We start from the raw sequence: 23,491 nt of genomic DNA, 5'->3' as shown, positions 1-23,491 counted from the left end.
ATGATGAGAAAAGGCTGAAACGCTTGATGTGTATCACAGAGTGAAGAATGCAGCAGCGGAAGCTGCCATTTTGAGATAAATTAATCCAGAGTTAAGAACCATGTAAAAAAAGGAAATCTGTGAAGCCCTTGCTGCCGTTACACCAGCATTTGTGAAAACCTGGGACTTTTGAAAAATACCTTTTTTGTCTTGTATTAAAAATGTACCTTTTATGGGAGTACAGGATTGCTACAAGAAAAGCATACCTATAGACTCTAATATGACTCAAGAAAAATGCAAAGTCATTATATGACAACTTAAAGCAAAAGGAAGGTGCATAAGATAAAGAATTTAAGGCCAACAAAGGATGGTTTGATAATTTTAGAAAGGGGTTGGGCTTAAAAAATGTCAAGATAATAGAAGCAGCTTCCGCCAACCAAAAGGCAGGAGACAAGTTCCCAGACACCATTAAGGAAATCACGAGGAGGAAGGGTATGTGCCCGAACACAATTTTAATACAGACGACAGTGCCCTATCTGGGAAAAAATGCCATGACAGACATTTATTAGTAAAGCAGAGAAGTGAGCACCAGGATTTCAGGTAGGACGTGAAAGGTTAACTCTACTGTTTTACACAAAGGCAGTTGGATATATGATCAATAATGCTCTTATCTTAAAAAACCGCTCACCCCTGATGAACCTTCAAGGGAAAAGAAAAATACCAGCTGCCACTCACTTGGTTGTACGGTGACAAGGCCTGGACTACAGGATCCCCTTTTCTGGACTGGTTCCACTGGTGCCTTGTCCCTGAAGTCAGGAAGTACTGTACCTTGCCTGTGAGGGACTGCCTTTTAAAGTTCTTCCATACTGACCAATGTCCCTGGCCACCCAGAACCCTACCAGTTGAACCATGAAGATGCTGAAGTGGTCTACTTGCCTGCAAACACAATGTCCCTTAACTCATCCTCTAGATCAGGGGACACAAGGATCTTTAAGGGTCATCACACACAGGGCTTGCTGGAAAGGGATGCCAACGCTGCGGAAGGGGACCCTGACAGAGAGAACATCACGAGGGTCTGGAAGGTCCCCCCACTGAAGATGCATCGCTGTTGTACAAACAGCTGTGGAGGCATCAAACCTGAAACAATAACTTCCTGCTGGAAAAAAACTGCCTAGATGTCGCACATGACTTCACGGGTTTTATGACAGAGCTGATAAAGGAAATCATTAGAGGTTGTGGATATGGCAAAAAAGGTGAGGGGAGAAGGGCTTCAAGATATGACCTTGCAGAAATTCAACAGCTAACAGACATCACGTCAGAAGAATTAACAGAAGACGACCTGTTGGAGGCTAGTTAAAATGTGGGTTTGGGTGCGGCAGTTCTGAGGCCGGGCCTGAGAGCACGCAGTAATAAACTGCCAGGTGACGGTGATGCTACTGGCGCTAAAGTAGCAAAGTTCTAGAGTAGCGGTACCCAAGAATCTGTAATTAGAAAGTGTTATTATGAGTACTTTTCTTTTATTTCTCCTTTACACTTTTTTTGCAAATTACTTATGTAGACATTATATTATGAAGAGGACATTTCGTGAAAGACAAAAGGGTACTAGTTTTTAAAAAGTGGGTGCTGTGTCTGATAAGGTTAAAAACCATTCAATTATGAAAAGTTTCTGGCCAAATTTCGGGTATAGCACCTTCATAACAAGGTAAGATCTGCATATAATTACACTGACATGTCACACTGCAGCCAGAACGACAATTTCAAAGTACAAACCTAGCCATGTCATTCTGTTCTTAAGAACATTAAAAGCTTCCCCAGTGCCTAGAAGATCAAGTGCAAACTCCTTAACATGGTTAGAAAGCCCTTCATAATCCATTATCACTTACCTCACCAGCCTCACCTCTCACTGCACTCTTTCCAGCCGAATAAATCACTTGCAGACCAGGCTCTCCCTCATCTAGAAATACCTGTATAGTGCCTGTGCCAGAAGTAATTTACCCGAAAGACAGCACGGGGTACACAACTCCCATTTAAAGGTCAGGTGCTACCTCTTGTGCCTCTACAACATAAACCGCTTCTCATACAGCACCGTTACTTTTGTAAATAGCAGGGACTACCTTCTCGTTGGCGTGTGCTCAGCATCCTACAGAGTGCCTGGAACACTTCAGGTACTCAATAAATGCCTATTGAAAAATTAAACTATCTTTGCAGTGAACATAAAGAATTAGATGGACACAGAATACCAGTAGGCCTCAGTGCATCAGCAAATGACCTGTGGCCGAGAAGAAATGGCCTGCCCAAGCAAGAGAAATTCAAATAATTTAAACTTGAACTTTTTATATTAAGTCAAACACTAGAGAGTCTGCCTGAAGATAACAGTCAGCTAGCAAAATGTTACTGAAGTGAATAAAGAAAGTATGGGGAGTAGGCTCAGTGTGCTGCTTATCACCATTTCATCCATATACTCAATGTTAAATATTTACTTCACAGTGAACCACTTTTCGTACTAACAGAGAATACAAAAGGTCATGGGCAGAACTGTACGTGCCCGACAGCATGCCTAATGTGTGAAATATCTTCTTCAGAACCACAGTCAAGTGTTCATGAACATGACAGAGAAAATCCAACAGTAAGCAGAGAGAAGCATGGAGGGATAAACAGATGATTGATGGATGCATAAATGGATGCACGACAACAATCTTCAGTGTAAAATACACTGAAACCTTAGGACAGGGTATGTGGGGGTGTGGATGGGAGGTTTTCCTAAGTCTGGCTACGCTGTAAAACAGCTGTGTGATCACAAGCAAGCCACTCAACTTCCCCACGCTTCCATTTCTCATTTGTAAATGAAATGGCTGTGTCTTCAATGTCTTTTAGTTCCTCCAACAATCTGCTCTCTCAGGCCACCACGTGGCTGGGACTCACCCTGTCCTTATTTGCCGCCTAACCAATCTCTGCTAACTCTGAATCACCTTTTCCTCAGAGAGGCTTTCTGTGGCCCTGCATACACTAAGTTCCCCACTATTACGTGTTCGCAAACAGGCCTGTCGTTCCCTGTTATCAATGCTCAGTACACTTACAAGTTCTTAAATTTTGTCTTCCCCACGAATCCGTAAGCTTGTCAAGGAATGAGACTGTGACTGCCTTGCTAAATTACTTTATTTCCAACATCAAAATACCCAACACATGGTTAAGTATTCAAAAGTTAATTTACCGAGTGAATGAATTAGGTTCCAACAAATCTGAAATTTTACAACTTAAGAAGATGATCATTACCTCTAATTACCATATAGCTTTTCTACTGTTCAATAAATGATACATTCGACAATCAATCTTGGTATGAAATTTTTCTGGTATACAAAAAATATTTTCAAAATAAGTTTTAAATTTTCCTAAACTCTCCTGTTTTGTTAATCACCCAAAGATAAGTAAATAATAAGGATCTCCTCTGACTTGAAAGTTACACTAACAATTTGAAATTCTGAGTTTTCTTGTGAAATCAACTAAGTTTTCTGAACTGAAAAGACTGTATAGACAAAGAGAATTTTTTAAAGTGTTTTATTTAGAAGTGGTAGGATCTAACAAATAAATTACACTGGACTCTGGTCTTCTTCCACTTTCAAGAGAAATGAGAGAAAAACCAATGTTTAAGAAAATTCACTGTCCTGTTACCAAGCAACAATTATTTTAAAGCATAAACTAGTACAATAGTTTTTAATGTACACCAAAACTCCTATCAAATTGTTCTTTCTCATTGGTCACCACCTAGATTAATTTCTTTCTGCATGATACTTCTTCAGATCAGTCATTCTGGACTTGTGTTACTAACGGAAATAAGAAATTTCTGTAAGCGCAGTGACCCTCCCTTATCTGCACTTGGTTTCCTTCAGCTTCAGATCCCCCCGGTGAAGTGTGGTCCGAAAACACTAAATTTCCCCACCCACTGACATCATCTGCCTCTGCCACCCGACCATCAACATCATCAAGACCCAGTGATCCGAAGCACCCGAAGTAGACGATGCTCCTTCTGACGTGTCACCCCCGTGTCAGTGGTAGTCCCCCACCTCGTCATTCGCCTCACCTGACCTCATCGGCAGGCATTTCACCACCTCGCGTCATCTCAATAAGAGCGAGTACAGCACAAAAGGTATTTGAGAGAGGGGCAGAGACCACATTCACATAACACTTATTACAGTATACTATTAAAACTGTTCTATTTTATTATTGGTTATTGTTAACTTCTTACTGTGCCTAATTTATAAAATAAAGCTTTATTGTAGGTATGTATGTATAGAAAAAAAACATACAACATAAATAGGGTTCAGTACTTTCCCCAATTTCAGGCATCCACTGGGCGTCTTGGAACGCATCCCCCACAGAGGATAAAGGGAGAATATTGTAAGTAAAAATAAATCACAGATTCTAAAGAAGAAGTAGAAAACCTATAATCCAAATGTCAGACGGATGGCTTAATTTTACCCAGACTTCAGGTACTGCTCCATATACCTCCTCCAGTTCTACAGCTGACCAGATCCAAAATGTATTTTACAAATTTAAATAGCCTCACATCTAAGGTTCTCATTTGGACAAATGCAATTACAGAGTCTAATCAATAAGATTAGGAATAAAAGAAGGCATGTAAATAAACTTGCAGTGCAAAAGTGCCCTCTGGTTAGGAAAAAAAGGCAGAACTGAATGACAGACAGAGACAGTCAGATAGACAGACAGACAGACACAGACGGGCAAGCAGGTAGATAGACAGGCGGACAGATAAAAATAGCTGCAGACAGAGGAGGTGATGAAACGCTGTGGCGGTGGTCAGGGAAACAGTCATGGGTGAAGTCGCACTGTGCCTGCCTGGGGAGTTAGGTACTAGCTTAGGAAAAGGAAGAGCTGGCTGCCGAGGATGAGTCATAGGTCTAAAATGAGCTCTCTCCTGAACACCTCTTACTGAAGAAGTGTTTTCCTGCATGCACTCCAGATCCACCTTTTGGCTTTAGAAAGAACCTGGTCTGAAGATCACGTAGCCCGCAAATGCCAGCATCCTGGACCTAGGTGCTAGTAGTTCCTGAGTTGCCACCGTATTTCTTGTCAATGATAGAGCCTTCTTAGGAAAATCTCCATGACTTTCTCCTCCACTGTTTGGAATCCCTTCCTAACCTCAACACATAGTAAATTCATCATCAACAAATACTTATTACTCTCTCAAATTGAATTTTATCCAGTCAAAGTATAGACTCCTTCAAGAGACTTCTCCTCCTCCTGGGGTCTTTAGCTTACTTAGCCAAGTCTGATGGTGCCCACCCTCCTAGGCATAGTCACTACAGCCCTCCTCGACTGGCACTGTGACAAGCATTACTTCAAAAACTTCTCAATGCCCACTTTGGGCAGATCCCCAAAATCCAGCTCTCTCCTACTGAAGTAAACACTCTGGCTGTCAATCAGCTTCTATCTGCCTTTCCATTAATCTAGTCGGCACTTCCTGGTATATCAGAAATTAAAACTTAGCAGATGGGCATTCAAAGGCATCAAAACAAGTTATGAGTTCAACATTACCCTAATAAGGCTCGTGGTGGAAGGAGAGAAAAGAGGTGATAAACAAAAGGGTTAAGATCTTCCCTGTCCCCAAATGACAAAGAACCTGGTCCATTATCTCCCTTCACCAAATTCTCCCTCTCTCCTGAAAACTGACTTGACATGAATGAGTAAAGAATGATGATACACTGTAACAGTTCAATAACTCTTCTCTAAGTGAGTACAACTGCTCGGGCAGGACTTAAAAGAACACAGATCTTTAACGGGTTCCTGTAACTGCATCTCCACTGTTGCCTTTCTATAGCTACAGAAAGACAGAACTAACAGCAATCAGAGCCATTATCCAAGTTCCAGATCATCAGCACTAGAGGGGACTTTAGAGACAGATCGCAGTTCAACCACCCAATTTTACAAGGGAAGAAAACGAGGCCAAGAAAGATTAAACACTTGCCTAGGATCACAACTGGTTACTGGTTTCTTAGTGACTATTAAAAAATCCTTTCCCATTTCCTCCCGAGTCTTAACATTTTCTGTAGAATCTTACAGTTGGGCAGGGTCAGCAGTTATTCTCAAATAAGAGAAGCAAAAAGAAAAAATGTCATGTTGAGAAAGCAAATAGAAGAGGACTTACCTCTGGGTCTGCTAGACGCTGAGACAGACCTACAACAAAGACGAGGTTTTTTTGTACAACACGTACACTAGCCAAATGTTTGCGATTTTCTGATATTTTCTGTTTTCTTTCATTTTGTTTCTGTTTTTTCTCATTCTTTATCCTTTGTAATTCTTCCTGGGAGAGTGGTTTATAAACTGCTGGGTCTTCTGGATATGGCTTTAAGCATAAAACAAACATAGAAGTTAACATTAAATAAATAGGAAAACTATGAATAATAATTGTTAAAGAAGGGTATGTGGTTATTTCTTATACCTCCAATTTTCTGAATATTTTAATTACCAAAAATATCTTTATTTAATATAAGTGAAATGTTAAATAAAATAGTCATTTAAATACTTTTTTTAGAGCTTAGCACGAACCACTATTGGTGCTAAAACTTAAACAACCACCAAAGATTCTAAAATTAACCCCCGCCCCAAAAAAACAATCTTGGGATCCCTAGAGTGCCTAGAACACAGTTTACAAGAAAATTAAAATTCTAATGTGCTGTGTAAGAGGTTTATGTATTACAATAAACATATTCAATGAAAACCTGCTATATATTAGAAAATTAATGTACTGTTTTCAACATATTTTCAGTCAGAGAGAGAAAGAGAAGGGGAAATAAATAGAGTACATAGAAACTCTGGTTCAGGAGTTTGAATACAGTTTCAACACTTACTAGCCACGTGGTTTTAGGTAATTTAATCAAATGCTATGCCTATCTTCACAAGTAAAATGAAAACAGTATTAAACACTGGTCTCAAAGATAAAATAACCCTTATAAAGCAATTATTATATGAGTGGCACACAATAATCCTCAATAAACATGATTGATTATGCTATTGTAATTTTTTCCTTTCTCATCATTACAATATTGATTTCACTACTGCTAATACCAAGGTCACAAGGCCTGAGTAAGAACTGTGGACTCCTACTGCCTGGCTCTGATTCCGGGTTCTATCTTTCCCTCTAAGAGACCTTATCTAAGTTATGTAAACCGCCTGCTTTAGTTTTTTTCTCTTTGGTAAAATGGGAGTCACAGTATTGGGTTGGCCAAAGAGTTCTTGTGGGTTTTTCCATAAAATAAAAGACACATTTTTCATTTTCACCAATAACTTTATTGATTTGAATATTTTGAGTATGTCAGCTATATCCTGTGTGGTATATATAATGTGGCTTATTCTCAATTAATGTCTCCATTTGATTGCTATCAACTTCAACTGGTCTGCCTGACTATAGAGTATTGTCCAGCGAGGTATCTCCAGCATAAAACTTTGCAAACCACTTTTGACAGGTTCAATCAGTCACAGCACCTTCTCCATACACTGCATAAATCTTTCTTTGCTTTTCAGTTGCATTTTTACCTTTCTTGAAATATAGCATTAATATGCCGAAAATGTTGCATACTTTCTTCCATCTTCAATATTAAAATGGCTACACAAAAATTTACCAATTTTGGTAAGTTTCTTTTTAAATACAAGCTGATATGACAGCTGTCACAATACAAGCTAACAAAACTGTTTCAAGTGAAGTTAAAGAGCACTAAGTACTACTAGATCCATCTTATAGAAAAAAACCAAAGGAACTTTTTTGCCAATCCAATACTTTATTCAGAAAGCTGCTCTGAGTTTAAAAAGATAAATACATTGTGTCTTGCACATTAGCATTCAATAAATCAGTTATTACTACTACCACAAATAGTTAATAATAAATGGAAGATGGGGCACATTAAACATCTAAAACTGGATATACAGGGATCCCCAAAACAGAAACCACAACTGGTTGGGAAATCAGGCCTATCAGAACCCAGGAGTGGGGATCAACAGAACAATGCCATTGAGAAAAACCAGTGTAAACAAGGTACCTTACAAGAAATATCTTGGAGATCAAAACCTTGTCTGAGGTATCATTGGCAAATATGCTTTCCCATAGAGTTGGTTCTCTTTTCATTTTAGTGCTGTGCAGAAGTTTTTTATTTTGATGAGATCCCATCTGTTTATTCTTTCCTTTATGTCTCTTGCTGCAGGGACACATCAGTGAAAATATTGCTGCATGGAATATCTGAGATTTTCCTGCTGTGTTCTCCTGTAGGACTTTTGTGGTGTCATGACTTATATTTAAGTCTTTTATCCACCTTAAATTTATTTTTGTGTATGGTATAAGTTGGTGATCGAGTTTCATTTTTGCATGCAGCTGTCCAGATCTCCCAACACCATTTGCTGAAGAGGTTATTTTTACTCCACTTTATGCTTCTGCCCCCTTTGTCAAATATTGATTGGCCATAGACACTTGGGTTTGTTTCTGGGCTCTTTATTCTCTTCCATTGGTCTATGTATCTGTTCTTATTCAGTACCAGGTAGTTTTGATTAAAGTGGCCTTGTAATACAGTTTGATATCAGGTATTATGGTCCCTCTTACTTTGTTCTGCTTTCTCAAAATTGCTGCAGCTATTTGGGGTCATTTATGGCTCCATATGATTTTTGAAATGTTTGTTCTATACCTGTGAAATATGCCATTGATACTTTAATAGACATTGCATTGAATCTATAAATTTCTTTGGGTAGTATGGACATTTTGAGGATGTTAATTCTTCCAATCCATGAACACAGTATATGTTTCCATTTGTTTGTGTCTTCCTTAGTTTCTTTCTTCAGTATTGTGTAGTTTTCTAAGTACAGGTCTTTTACCTCTCCTTGGTTAGGTTTACTCCTAGTTATTTTATTTTTCTTGTTGCTATATCAAATGGGATTTCTTTTCCTGATTTGTGTCTCTGATACTTCATTGTTGGTGTACAAAAATGCCTTTGATTTCTGAATATTGACTTTGTATCCCCCTGTTTTGCCAAATTCATTTATTAGGTCAAGCAGTTTTTTGGTGGAGTCTATAGGATTTTCGATGTACACTATCATGTCATCTGCAAACAATGACAGTTTTGCTTCCTCCTTTCCAATTTGGATGCCTTTTATTTCTTTTTCTTGTCTGATTGCTGTGGCTAGGACTTCCAATACTATGTTGAATAGAAGTGGTGAAAGTGGACAACCTTGACTTGTTCTTGATCTTACTGGGGAAAGCTTTTAGTTTTTGCCCACTGAGTGTAATGTTGGTTGCAGGTCTCTCATTTGGTCTTTATTAGGTTGAGGAATGCTCCCTCTATTCCCATTTTGCTGAGTGTTTTAATCATAAATGCTTAAATCACATCTATTGATATGATCAGGTGATTTTTGTCTTTCCTTTTGTTTATGTGATATATATGTTTACTGATTTGTGAATATTGTACTATCCTTGCATCCCTTTAAAATATATAAAGAACTCAAATGACTCCACTCTAGTAAGATGAAAAACCCAATTAAAAAATGGGCAAAGGATCTGAACACACACTCCTCCAGGGAGGACATATTCAAAGGGTCCAGAGACATAAAAAACATCCTCGGTCAGCATTGCTAGCCATCGGAGAGATGCAAATTAAAACCATAATGAGATACCACTTCACACTGGTCAGAATAACCATCATAAAAAAATCAACAAACAACAAGCTGGAGAGGATGTGGAGAAAAGGAATACAGACTGGTACAGCCACAGTGGAAAATAATATGGAATTTCCTCAGAAAACTAAAAATGAACTGTTTTTTCACCCAGCAATTTCACTGCTGGGATTATATCCTAAGAACCCTGAAACGCCAATCCAAAAGAACATATGTACACCAATGTTCATAGCAGCACAATTTACAGTAGCCAAGTGCTGGAAGCAACCTAGATGCCCATCAGTAAATGAATGGATCAAAAAACTATGGTACATTTACATGATGGAATTCTATGCAGCAGAAAGAAAGAAGCTCCTACGCTTTGCAACAGCATGGATGGAACTAGAGAGCATTATGCTAAGTGAAATAAGTCAGGTGGCAAAAGACAAATACCATATGATCTTGCCTTTAAGTGGAACCTAATCCACAAAACAAACAAGCAAGCAAAATATAACCAGAGACCTTGAAATTAAGAACAAATGGATAGTAACCAGAGGGGAGGCGGAGAGGATAATGGGGAGAAAAGGGTGAGGGGTTTTCAGGAACAACTATGAAGGGCACATGGACAAAACCAAGGTGGCCTGGAATCAGGGGAGGGAGGTAGAGATGGCTGGGGTGGGGGAAGGAAGACAACTGTACTTGAATAACAATAAAATTTGTAAAAAAAGGAAGCTGAAGGCATTGCTTTCAAAAAATAAATAAAAATGTTTTCATTAGTGTAAAAAAGGAAAATATCCAAAAGCCTGAAACCCTGCTATGACTTTGACATAAAGTTACTTTCATCTTCCATATATAAGTGAAAACAAAAAATAAAAATAAGCTCAAATTTTTGAACACAGGTTAATAATGAAGACAATTAAAAAAGGGAGATTTCCCTCTGCGTTCCTCAAGTTCTACTACTACTATCTTAAGATCTCCAAAAACCCCATTCTTAAATATTTAAGTTTATATAACTAGAGGCCCTTGCAGGATATAAGCACCCACACCATTAGATTCCCACATTAAGAAATCTGAATCTTCTAGCTATCTGCTCCTACTTGGAGTACTTGGCATACTCCAACTTACTTTTAAGCGAGAGGCATACAAAACAGCCAATTCAGTAATTTATCCAACTTTTGCATGACCTAAGAAGTTTCTAATATGAAGTTGGTATTACACATTTCAGAAGCTCAATAAATATGTGCCAAATGAACACCAAACTCCTTTCTAGAATTGAAAATTGAGTATGCTAATTTTCTTTTAAAAAACACTTATTTCAAAATATTCTTGCATTTTAACTTAGGGAACCAAATGGTTAAAGATCTTCTACAGTAAGTTCAATATTTCAATCAATGATGTAACCGTCTGCCATTTCAGTTTTCTCCCTCTCTTCTCTGCTGACTTTTCTGCACCTAATATTCTCCTTTCAAATCTTAACCTGTCAGAACAATTTTAATCCCATGAAACCATTTGGAGCTATAAAGGCACAAGCATAAAAATGAACTACATACAAAGTAATTAAAATACCTTTCCATAAAATCACTTAAATTTTTTATTTGACCATGGAGAATCTGTGTTCTGCCACAGGATTTCTGGGTAGCTCTTTTTGGAGTGGTTATCACCCAACTAATTTGAAAGCTACTACCCTGCCCTAATGTCCAGAGTAGTGATAATTCTCTCCCTGAATGGGTCAAACATGCAGATTGCTCCTAGTTCCACAGAAGTTGAGAATAAGCATTTGGAAATGTTTATAACAACTTAAGATTGACACACATTCATGTACGTCATCAGTGGACTATGCAGAATAAGATATTTATCAGTGTGGTTGTTATTGAATTTAGGTGGTAAGTCACATGACATCAGCTGGGAACTAGGCGTGCATAACAGGGCCTTGTATGGGTCATCAGCAGACTTGGAGCATGGAAAATTGGGGAGGGGGTACAGTTTCAATTCTGGTTCTTTGTCAGAGGTAGTTTGAGAAACTTTTCTGAGACTCAAATTCTTCTATTAATATGAAAAATTTGACAAGCACTCAAAGATTGTGTTCCTTGCTAACATTCTCCGACACTGTAAAATCTTGATAAATGATGCTAAGTGACATAAAAGCAAAAAAAGGCATACACACACAGAAAAAAAAGAATGACAAGTACCAAAAATTAAGTTGCAATTTTAACTCTCATCAAGTGTATCAATGATGCAATACCATGTTGAGTATTTAACACTGGTTACCCCAGCCTTTCTTCTATGTTATTCCAAGTTGTTTTCCTGTGGAAATATAATTCCATCAGGCTTCAAAGTCAACACTGCTAGAAAATAAATGTCACATAATATAAAAAACAACCACAGAAGAGCACAAGACAAATTAGTTTGCTATGATTTACCCTCCAAATATCTCTTATTCCAGCAGGAAGCTATACTACTAGCTTTTTAATCTTAACATATTTGTGAAACTGCATTTCTGTTGTTAGGAGGAGTTAAATAAATCATTTTCCCTAAACAATATAAAGTGTGCTAATTTACTCTAAGCAGAAAGGCAAATATAAAAAATTCTGTTAGCCTTAACTTGCCGAAGGTTTCTTAAAAAGTTGAAAAAGCATGCACGCCGTGACAATTCCTCCTCCACACATGCCACTGTGAATAGCTACTCTATGAGCCCAAGACAGAAAATTAATAGGCTGGTATAATGAGATGAAGAAGGGAAGTAGACTAAAGATGAAAGGTGAAGAACCATAATTTGAATAACTGCAGAAGAAGAGTGTGACTCACAAAGCTAGTAACAGCAGTACTAAAAATAAATGTAAAAAAAAGTGTATCTGGTCTACTTTTTGGCTGAACACACGTTAAACTTAATTTTCTAGGAATGCAGCATCAAATGAAAGATTACAGGCAGAAAATTTTCTTTAAAGGTAGTAATGTGTGTTTTACATCAAACTAATGCTAACTAGGGTGTTTGTGAAGAAGCATTATTAATATGTAAAAATATCTTTAATAGTGTTAATGCGGCAATAAGTTGCCAAACCACTAATTAAGATGGCTTGTGGTCTCTAGTGTAATCACTTAACTTCTTTCATATATTTAGTATGTTCCCACTTTTATTCCTAATGTATTTACACGTGTCTTCTATGTACTTCCTAATCAGACTTGTCAAAGAGTTACTTTATTGGACTTTTCAAAGAACCAGTTTCTACCCTTTATTGAAATCCTACTTTTCTTCTATTTCACCAAATTGTGCTAAATCCTTATCTTCTACCATCACAGTATTTATTCTTTTTCTGTTTTCTTAACCTGGAAATAAGTTCACTTATTTTGTTCTTTGATTCTAGTAAATGCATTCATACCTCTAACTTCCTCTTGCTAAAGACAATGAAAAACACTATGAAAAAACTTTATTTTTAAACCAACATCTTAAAAACAGTAATGGTCTGCAATAGGGAATTTCCAAGCCAATGTCTGGATGGGAGTCAAAACCCAGAGAGAAAAGTGAAAAATCTAGTAACCACAAACAGGGAAAGGGACGGCCTTCAGAGCTGACACCCTGCCAAGAGAACACCTGTAGCCCACAGGCCAAAAATGGCCTGGGCAAAGACCTGGCCATTAGGGATGTGCTCGAAACATCCCTAATGCCAATGCATACAGGACCCAGCAGCAGTCAAATCAAAGCCACTATATAGAAGGGCAAATCCACTCTGGGCCTTGGAGAACCCTGAAGTAATCTGACAGCAACAACCAGGAAACAGTCATAGGTAACCAAGCACATAAAGCAATCAAATAATACGAACACCAACCAGCAGAAACATCCCTCGCAGACCAGCTACTAGACTTACTGGACACATTTTAAAGCAATGCTTGATCTGTTTAAACAAATACGTTCCACACTTAAAAATATCTGCAGGGCATAGAAATCTATTTTAAAAAATAAACTATGAAGAAAGAACAAACGCTACTTTTAGAAATGAAAAACAAAAGGCAAAATTTTAAAACTCAGCAAACATACTTAGCAGCAGACTGGACCTAAAAAAAAAATTCAAACACTAGAGAACAGATTAAAAGAAACCATCCATCTATGCATTAAGAAAATGAAAAAAAGACAGGAAATACAGAAAAAAAGATGAAGAAACATGGAAAACAGTGAAAAGATTAGGAAAATGTTTAATCAGGTCCCAGAGAGACAGTAAAGAGAGTAAAGTGGTATCTGAAGACACAACGGCATTACCGGACAGAACTAATGACGCTCACCAATCCACAAATTCAAAAAGCCCTACGAACCCTAAGCAGGGTAAATAAAAAGAAATTATACAAGTGAGATCTAATTTTAGGAGTTAGTTAATATTTCCATTGTGGCCTAAGAATCAATTGTAGTGTCTACTGCACTTATATTTTAAAGGTCTGTACAAATTTGTACAAACTGTGTGCACAAACATATACACGCTTGTTAGTTGTGTAATTCGAGTTCTCCATTTCCTTTTAACTGTCTACTTCATCTTTCAATGTCTAAAATATACAAGTCAGAAGTCTCTCCATTATGAATATAAATGCAGTTTCTCTTGGTATCAACATTGGTCAATATACAGCCATACCTCGGTACTCATCAGCTTCAGAACTCGTCAAACCCTCTACTCATTGCATTTTGAAAACTAAGAAAAAAATGTTTCAGCACTTGTTTGCTCTCGACTCATCACACTTGCTAGAACGTGCATGAGTCACAACACCGCCCCACAAGAGAAAATGCTTCATCGTGTAGTACTCCTTGGTCTCAGCACTCCTCATGAGTTACGGAACAAATTAACAAGGACCATGGTACCACTCTACTTCAAAGCTCTGCTGTTAACTAAATGAAGTTTCATGACTTGAGGGACCTTTAATCAGTCAGAAAAAGTCCTGTTAAAAGCCCTTTTAAAATGTGTTTGATCTTGAATTTGATTATCAATAATATCAGCATTATTATACCTCCTTTCCTCTGTTTCCATTTGTCCACCGTATCATTTTTCCCTGGTTTCATTGGTATTTTTCTTATCCATGTTCCTAGTCAAACAGTTCTACAAGGTTTATTAGAACAAGAGCAGCCCTCCACTTCCTCCCTCCCGAGTCACCTCTCTCTACAAATACTCCTGTTAACTCTTTTAGATGATTGTTTTGTCATATACTATATTATCATTAAATAAGGCGTGTGTTGTTACTTCGTTTTTATTTTAGATAGTATCACATTATGCAAATTGGAGACCTAACATTCTTTCAGCCAGCCTAACTATACTTCCCAGTCTACTAAGCTTTCATCCTAAATTTGGTTAGGTCAACATCTGTGATTAAATTATTACAAAGTTCAAGTGTTTATTTATATATTTTCATCTCTAGCTAGGACACAGTAGACGGTAGAAGACTAGGCCTACCAGAATAAACAACTAGAAAATTAGATAAAATACATAAAATACTTATTTTCAGACACTGAACAACATTCAGGCAATGAATAGTGGGTGTGCGAACTTTGAGAAAAAAGGAAGACAGATGAAATATCCTGAGTGTCACAGATTCTATTCTTATGGCACTTCCTGGATCCTGGCACAGGGCCCAACAATCACACACAGCGGAGGGACAGCAGTGACAATTTGAAAAGATGGAGGCAACTTAAATGTATGGGGCAAAATAACACAAAGGAACTAGTTAAAAAAGAATTCCAGAAAGAGTTACACAGAAGAATCCTGTGATAGCTAGTTTCTGCAGGCAGCTCATTAACAAAGAAACTCTGATAGAATCCATGTTAATAACGAATTTGGAGAAGAAATAAAAAAGTGGTATCAGTCAAATGTAAATTCTTTCACAATACAGAGAGTAAGAAAACACTCCTAACTCATTTTATGAAACCAGTATTACTTTGATATCAAATTAAAAGCAATATAAAACAAAGCCACAAAAACTCCTCACCTTACAGACACATAATCCTTCTGAAAATATTAGTAAAGAATAATATATCATGATCTATGGGGCTTATGCTCAAAAGAAATAGTTGATTCAAAAATCAACCTACAAAATAGTCTTGGGGATATAAAGTACAGCACAGGGAATACAGTCAATAACAACATAATAACTATGTATGGTGCCAGGTAAGTACTAGAAATATCAAAGGGAATACTTCGTAAAGTATATGATCATCTGACCATTATGCTGTACACCTGAAACTAATATAATATTAAATATAAACTGTAATTAAAAATAAAATTTAAAGTAAGAAAGAAATTAAAAATAAATCAAACTAAATTACTGCTTCAACCGAATGAAGAAAATACACGATCATCTCAACAGAATAGACATTTGACAAAGTGTAGCACCCACTCATGATAAAAACTCTCAGAAAGCAAGGAATAAAAGAAAACTTCCTCAACGAGATAAAGACCATGTATAAAGAAAACCTCGCAGACAGCAACACATTTAATAGTGAAATGCTCAATACCTTTCGACTAGGGCTAGGCGCAAACAAGGACATCTGTTCTTACCACTGTTATCCATTGTTATATTGGAGGCTTACCCAATTCAACAAGACAAGAAAAATACTTAAAAAAGCACAAATGTTGAAAAGGAGGAAGTAAAGCTAACTTTATTCACAGAAGACATGATTATCTATATAAAAAGTCCTCAGGACTCTAGTTAACAAAAATCAATTGCTGTACATAATAGAAATCAACAACTGGAAAATTGTTTTTTTCTTCTTTTTTATTGAATGTATTGGGGTGACACTGATTAATAAAATTATGTAGATTTCACATGTACAATTCTGTAATACATCATCTGTACATTTTATTGTGTGTTCAGCACTCCAAGTCAGGTTTCCTTCCATGGAAAATGAAATTTTAAAAGCAATGTTATGTGCCACGGCTTAAAAAATAGAAAAGTTACAGATAAACTTAACAAAATATGCTATACACCAAAAATTATACAATATTATTTTTAAAATCTTTATATCTTAGAATAATAAAAAGATAAACTGGTCTTCACTGGTGTGGCTCAGTGGACTGAGCGCCAGACTGTGAAGCAAAGGGTCACTGGTTCGATTCCCAGTCAGGGTATATGCCTGGGTTGCGGGTCCCCATTAGGGGATAAGCAAGAGGCAACCACACACTGATATTTCTCTCCCTCTCTCTCTCCCATCCCCTCTCTTTAAAAATAAAGAAATGAAGTCTTTAAGAAAAAGTAAAATGATAAGCCTTATTCCTTAAATAGATAAGCTAACATTTTTAAGATGTCATTTTCTCTCAAACTATTGTTTATTCAATGCAATCTTAATTAAAAAAACCAGCAGACTTTTTGAACAAACTGATTTTAAAAATGTAGGTGGAAATGCTAAGACTTAGCAGCCAAAATAAATTCTAAAAAGAACACCACAGTTGAAAGAGTTATTATGCCAGAACTAAAGACCCAGAGTAATCCAGACAGTAAGGACAGACATAACTGTCAGCAGATGGAATTCAGACTCTAGAAGTAGATGCACACATTCACAGGCAATAGATTTTCAAGAGAGTGAAGACATAGTCTTTTCCACAAATAATGCTGTCACAATGATATCTGTATGGAAAAAATAACAAATCTTACCCCCTACCCCATATCTAAGCCATTGCAGTATTAATACAATGTGATTACTGTTCCTATTCTGCACAACTTTTTGTTTCTCTACAGTTAATAAATGTTTTGCCTGATTATATCTCCATGCTAATCCAACCATCAAATCTCCCCCAACTGCTGAGGTGGCCTCATAAGACATTTCTCTGTAAAAACACCAAGTACTCTTTGTGTGGGACACAGCTGTCAGCTTTCCCCATCATCCCAAGAAACCCAATGCCTCTCTCCTGTTTGGTCACCAGTTTCTTCTCTCCCACGCCTTGTTCCCTCTTCATTCCCTCACACTAGGGGCATATCCTCCACTAGATTCCCCAGAGAGAGTGTACGAAAGGTGAAAAATTTTTGAGAACTTTCAGGCCTGAAAATGGGGGGGTTTTGCACACCTTTTTCACCTGTGTAACACTTGAACAGATATGGAGTTCCAGGATGAAAATAAATTTCCTTTAGAAGTGTCTTCTAGCTTTAAGTCTTGCTTTTGAGAAGTCTGAAATGACTGATTCTTGATCATGTATGTGTGACCTTTTTTTCCCACTTTGGAAGCTTGTAGAATGGACCTAGCTCCAGTACTCTGATATCTAAAAATAAAAGTTGGTGCCAGGCACTTGATGGAACTTTTTAATCTGGAAAAATGTCTCTTGGTCCTAGGAATATTCTTCCATCATATTTTTCAAGATAATTTTCCTTCTATATCAGTATGGTCTTGTTCTAAAACACTAAACTTATTTATTATTTGATGTCTTAGAGAATGATCCTCAAATAATGTTATATCTTCTCTCAAATATTCTCTCCTTTGTCTTTTTGCACTACTTTCTAAGAGTTCTTCTCAACTTCATCTGCTGACTCTTTCCCTGAGTTATTTCTGCTATCATATTTTAAATTGCAATCATGGTGTTTTATTGTTCACTAAAGTTTTAATACGATCCTGTTCCTGTTTCATAAATGCAATACCTTCTATTATGTCTGAGATTAAAACAGTAATGCTCTTGCTGACGTTTTCACTTGCCAGTCTCTGGTTCCCACGTGAGTGAATGCTGTATGACGCTATGTCAGTATACCACCTGTGTTCTCACATCTGCTGTTTCCACCAGGTATGCTCCTCAGAATCCTGCACTTAGGAATGACTGGGTAGCTTGTGCCTATACTTAGGAAAGCATTAAGGTCCTTCTGACTCCATTAGTGCTCAGCAAATAGAAGCACTAAACTCTCTTGGTCTTTGAAACCTGCCATGTCTCTGCTTTTCAAAGCTATTAAAGCAAAGAAGCCCTTTCTGCAAACAAGCAGGCTTCATGCTGTGGGCCAAGATGAGAAGCTTACTTCAGCTAGACCCCTACCTGCATCTCCAAGTTTATTTAATCATGTCAACTTGCCACTTCAAAGTGGCTTCTACACGCTCTGTCCCTGCAGGACTGGGCTAAACTAAATGGTAGTGGCTTCACAGCCCTCTCCAGGCCTCCCCAACACTTGTGACTTTCCTCTGTGTTGCACAACCACTGAGCCTGGTCCCCAGAGACATGAAGACTTGCTCACTCCCAACTAAGACGGGCAGCTTCACAAATACGTGTGTTCAGTGTGTCCAGCACACTCTCTGGCTAAGTAAGCCAGGTCTCTGACTCCAAGACTGTGTGAACGACACTGTCTGCCTTCCACGACCCACTCCAGCCACGAGACAGGTGTGAGCAGGTCTGATAGCCAAGAGACCAAGGAAAGGTTCTGGAAGCTGAGGTTCCACTAAGCCACACACACACAAAAAAAATTTACTCTTATTCTATTAACAGTAACTGCCTAGGAAGGAAGGAAGGAAGGAAGGAAGGAAGGAAAGAAGGAAGGAAGGAAGGAAGGGTGGGTAATTGCCTCAGTTATAGATTATAACTTGGAGACCCCAAAGGAGGTTATCCAACTTCTTTAATCTGGATTTTTTTCCCTATAAATGTTGGGCAGCCTTGATACTCATTCTTAGACAATCTCTCATCTTTTCTATTAACCTGCCCTTTCTTGTGATCTTATCAAGCATCATTATTTTATAAATAACATTCTATATGTTGATAACTCCCATACCAGAAACAAACTTGAATCTCCACCTGTCTATTCGACATCTCCATTTAGATTTCTAATAGGAGCACCAAACTTAACAAGTCTAAAACTGAATTCCAGATCTTCTCAAAAGACCTATTCCTACTGCAGTCTTCCCCATCTTGGTTAATAGCCATTGTTTACTTCCAGCTGCTTAACAAAACCTTACAGTCATCCTCACATCTTCTACTTGTCCTGTATAGTGGACAGTACACTTTATTAATCTTTGTATGCCTGAAAAGTATTTTATTATGCTTTCACATCTGAAATTGAGAATTCTTCATTCAAAGTTATTTTCACTCAAAAATTTGGAAAAACAAATTCCTCAATTATTTTCTCTTTCCTATGGTTGTAAAACAGAGTTAGTTTTATTCTTCTTCCTTTGTAGTCTGTCTCTCATCAGCCTTTAGAACTCTCGTTATTCTAGATCCTCTAAAATGTTACAATCATAGAAACAGACGTTGATCTTTTCCAGTCATCTTGCTTCATATTCACAGAATCCTTTTATGGACAATTGCTTTTCATGAGAAATTTTCTTCTATTAGTTCTTTGATTATTTTTCCCTAATTATTCTACTTCACTGCTTCTAAAACTTCTTTTAGAAGAGGTTAGAACCAGTACATCTATCTTTTACATTGCTTAACTTTTCTTTCATGCTTTCTATTTCTCAAACTTTTTTGCCCTATATCCTGTAAGAAAACACTTGGCACAATCTTCCAACTTACTAATTTGCTCTTGAAATGTATAGTTTCTGTTCTTCAGCCAACTATAAGGCACTCATTTTCAAGACCTCCAATATATTCTTTTGAAAAATGTTCTTTCTCTCAATGGATTGAGCACGGGCCTGTGAAGCAAAGGGCTGCCGGTTTGATTCCCAATCAGGGCACATGCCTGGGTTGCAGGCCAGGTTCCCAGCAGGGGACATATGAGAGGCAACCACACACTGATGCTTCTCTCCCACTCTTTCTCCTTCCCATCCCCTCTTTCTAAAAATAAATAAATATTTTTTAAATGTTCTTTCTACATGAATATGGCATTCTCTCGTACTTTGTTGAGAAGTACCAATGACACTTTCAAAAGTTTCTGTTTGTTCACTTAGGTTCTTCCATTTACTAATTTGTGTGTTTCTCTTTAATAATGTTGATTTTCTTAAAAATATCTGTTGACTTTTGTTTGTTGCATGTTTACATGTAAGAATTCTGTCAGTCAGCCTATAAATGCTATTTGTTTACTGCAGGATAATGTTTTATGACTGTAGAGAGGAGAAATTGCCAGAAAGGACATGTTGTTAGCCCATCTTCTCAGCATAAGAGGTCCAAGTTCCTCCAGGTGTTTCTATCCGCCTTAAAGCTTTGACCCAAAGAGATAATCCACGTTCCAGCTAGAAAGCATCTGTCTCTGCTAGGTGGTACAAAAGTTAGGCTGGACCCAAATGCTGCTGCTCTGATGCTATAACCAACCACACTTACATTTTCCCCAGGACCTTGAAGCACCACTATTCCTACCCTTCTTCAGCAGTTTTTCTCTTGACTACATTTTCTAAGCTAATGCTTCTCTACTCAAATTGATCCCAATGGCCTTGTGTCCTTCGTATTCCTCAAACTTTCTGATCTTTCCAGAAAAGCACCCTTTATTGCTAACCAGCTCTGCTAAAGTTAGTTTTGTGTTTATCTTTAATTTTTTTTCTATTTTTCCTCCACTTTCTAAGGATTTAAGGTACTTCTAGGTAATCCCTTAAAATTGAAATGAATTTCTTTGCCATTCCCCAAATAACTGGTTTTTGCTTAGTAACAATATAACAAGTGGTCTTTTTAAATTAAGACTCTATTGCATAACACTACAAAGGAAGAAAAGAAAAAGAGAAAGAAATAAACTTCATCAAGTCAATCACATTCACAAGCCTTCAAGTTCTGGAATATCCAGAAAGTTACCACTTTCAACAAAAACAGTTCAATATAATTATCTTATAAAAACAACCAGGAACCAATTAAAATATGACTGAATGTTTCAAACCCATTACCATAAATTTATTATAGATTTTAACCATAGCTAATGTTAAGTTTTCATTTACCTTTCCATTCACATTCTTAAAGTATATTAACTATATAAAAAGTAAAATTATATATTAAATTTACATTATAAATCTATATTACTTTATACATACTATACATATCAAAACTATATTAACACTTAAGCAGATTTGTTTTTCATTCATGTAATATATATACATGTCCACTAGATTTTTAAAAAATAATGAACAATGACGTATACTGTCTTTGAGATTTAATTCCTCTAGTAAGTTGAAAAACACAACTTTAAAAAATAATCTAGGTATCTAAAACAGATTTCCACTTTCTCAAAATCTGGTATTAATAAATATAAGAACTCTTTCAAATGAGTAAACAGAAAAAAAAGGTTTAAGTCATACAAATATTAAAGATAAAGCAAAAACAGATACTTGCATGAAGTTCTAAGCACAAATGAAACCCTTCAAAACAGAAATGCAACAGTCCTCCTCACCCTAACAGGTCACTCACTATTCTCTAACTCTTGCAGCTACTTACTCTTGCACCTAAAACAAACCCAGAAAATATTTTTTAAATTGTGTTTTTTTTTAAAGAGAAGAGACTCAAGACATATTTGAATCCCAAACCCGTTCATTACCCACTAGTTGATGCCTCGGGCCAAGTTTCTTCAAAGGCACATTTTCCTGAAGTGCACAATGGGGGTGGCGTCATCAGCCTAGAACTGCTATACGCACTCATGAAATGAGTAACTATCAGCCTCTGAACCAGAATTTCCGTCATTTTAACCCATGACGTATTTTAGTAAACATCAAGACTTCTATTTCGTACTAGAAAGTTAAAGTGAATCCCCCATAGGTATAATATTAAATGTGTTTTTCCATTTTTATACCATCCTACCTAAATTGTTTGCTTCTCTACTCCTAGTCCTCTCAAACAGTCAAACTGAAGGCCAACCAAGAGGCTGTGTGACTTTACAAAGGTTATATACTTAGTTAACAACAAAGATTCTACTTACTCATACACATGTATACAAAGTTATTTTGGAGTATTTACCTTTCTACATGCAGGACAAAGGCCATTTTCATCAGTGCGAATTCTATGCCAACAAAATCGGCAAATTTGGTAGCCACAGGTGCAAGGGAAAAAATTGATATCATCTATCTCCAAGGGCTCCATGCAAAGAGGACATTCCACAGGGTCTTCTTTCGCATCAGGACTGCGAGACATCTTCACGTTTATTAAACAGCAGCAAAAGTTTACAATAATTTAAGGGAGAAAGAAGTTCAGCACTGAGAATTAAAATTGTAGAACTTCAAAGACCTGCATGAGAAGAAACAAAATATACTATTTACTACTGGGAAAAAATGCATTATCAAGAATCATTGTATCAAAAAATTTGAAAAATATTAATCAGATCATTTCTGCTATCATCTCAGAATAAACTTCAGAATGGAATCCTAAAATATTTTGCACATCAAGATAAAAAGCCCGGCATTATTAACTCTTCTGATTCAACAGAAAAATGAAAGAACTTCCTTCTTTCCGCATAAAACATTTAGTGCCAATCTAGTACTAATCATAGCACATTTTAGGGGAATAAGTGATATACAGAAGCATCTTTGGCCTTCAAACACACTGTGAATTGTCTCATCTCTGACCTCAAAGCTAGCGATACTTAAAACTGCCACATAACTGAAGGAGCATGGTATAATTCTAAAATGCATCACAATTTACAAAATAAACCTAATGAAAAAGGCTCCAGTTATCTAAAATTGCATGTTAATACCAAATCCTTACCAAAGAAAACAAAGGTTCGTTTTATAAAAATATGCCATATAATCTAACTTTCCAATTAAATATGTATAGTATGTCAACAAAAACTTCTGGGAGAATAAGAACATATTATGCAAAATAAATAAAAAGTAATGTATCTCCGTAAATTATGCACAACTGAAAACTTTTGGGTAACAATTTAAGTTAAAGTCACTGGTAGTAACATTAGGGTGAAATCACTATTTTAGGTTAAAAAACTGGCAGGCTCCAAAATATAGCTCAATACAATCAATGACTATCAAAATAAGAGGGTATTTTGTTTGTCTTTTTATACAATGTGACAAAAT

General features: G+C 36.9%; 1 protein-coding gene across 6 annotated transcripts in view; it reads right to left on the bottom strand.

The window, feature by feature from the left end:
• The window catches only part of CNOT4 (CCR4-NOT transcription complex subunit 4), a 145,104-nt gene that overhangs the window by 60,804 nt on the left and 60,809 nt on the right, over positions 1-23,491 (bottom strand). For all 6 annotated transcript variants that reach the window (XM_037049139.1, XM_037049141.1, XM_037049140.1 and 3 more), the window contains exons 2-3: positions 22,425-22,691; positions 6,143-6,340 (exon numbers count right to left, since the gene is read on the bottom strand). In XM_037049139.1, the coding sequence (XP_036905034.1) occupies positions 6,143-6,340; positions 22,425-22,598 (372 nt within the window). In that variant the 5' untranslated portion in view covers positions 22,599-22,691. The remainder of the gene's footprint in view (positions 1-6,142; positions 6,341-22,424; positions 22,692-23,491) is intronic.

Source organism: Sturnira hondurensis, unplaced genomic scaffold, assembly GCF_014824575.4.
Source record: "Sturnira hondurensis isolate 20B ecotype Veracruz unplaced genomic scaffold, ASM1482457v3 Scaffold0006437, whole genome shotgun sequence".
In the NCBI taxonomy this organism is placed as follows: Eukaryota; Metazoa; Chordata; class Mammalia; order Chiroptera; family Phyllostomidae; genus Sturnira; species Sturnira hondurensis.
The sequence above is the reverse complement of the archived record's forward strand: the minus strand, read 5'-3'. Positions and strand labels throughout refer to the sequence as shown.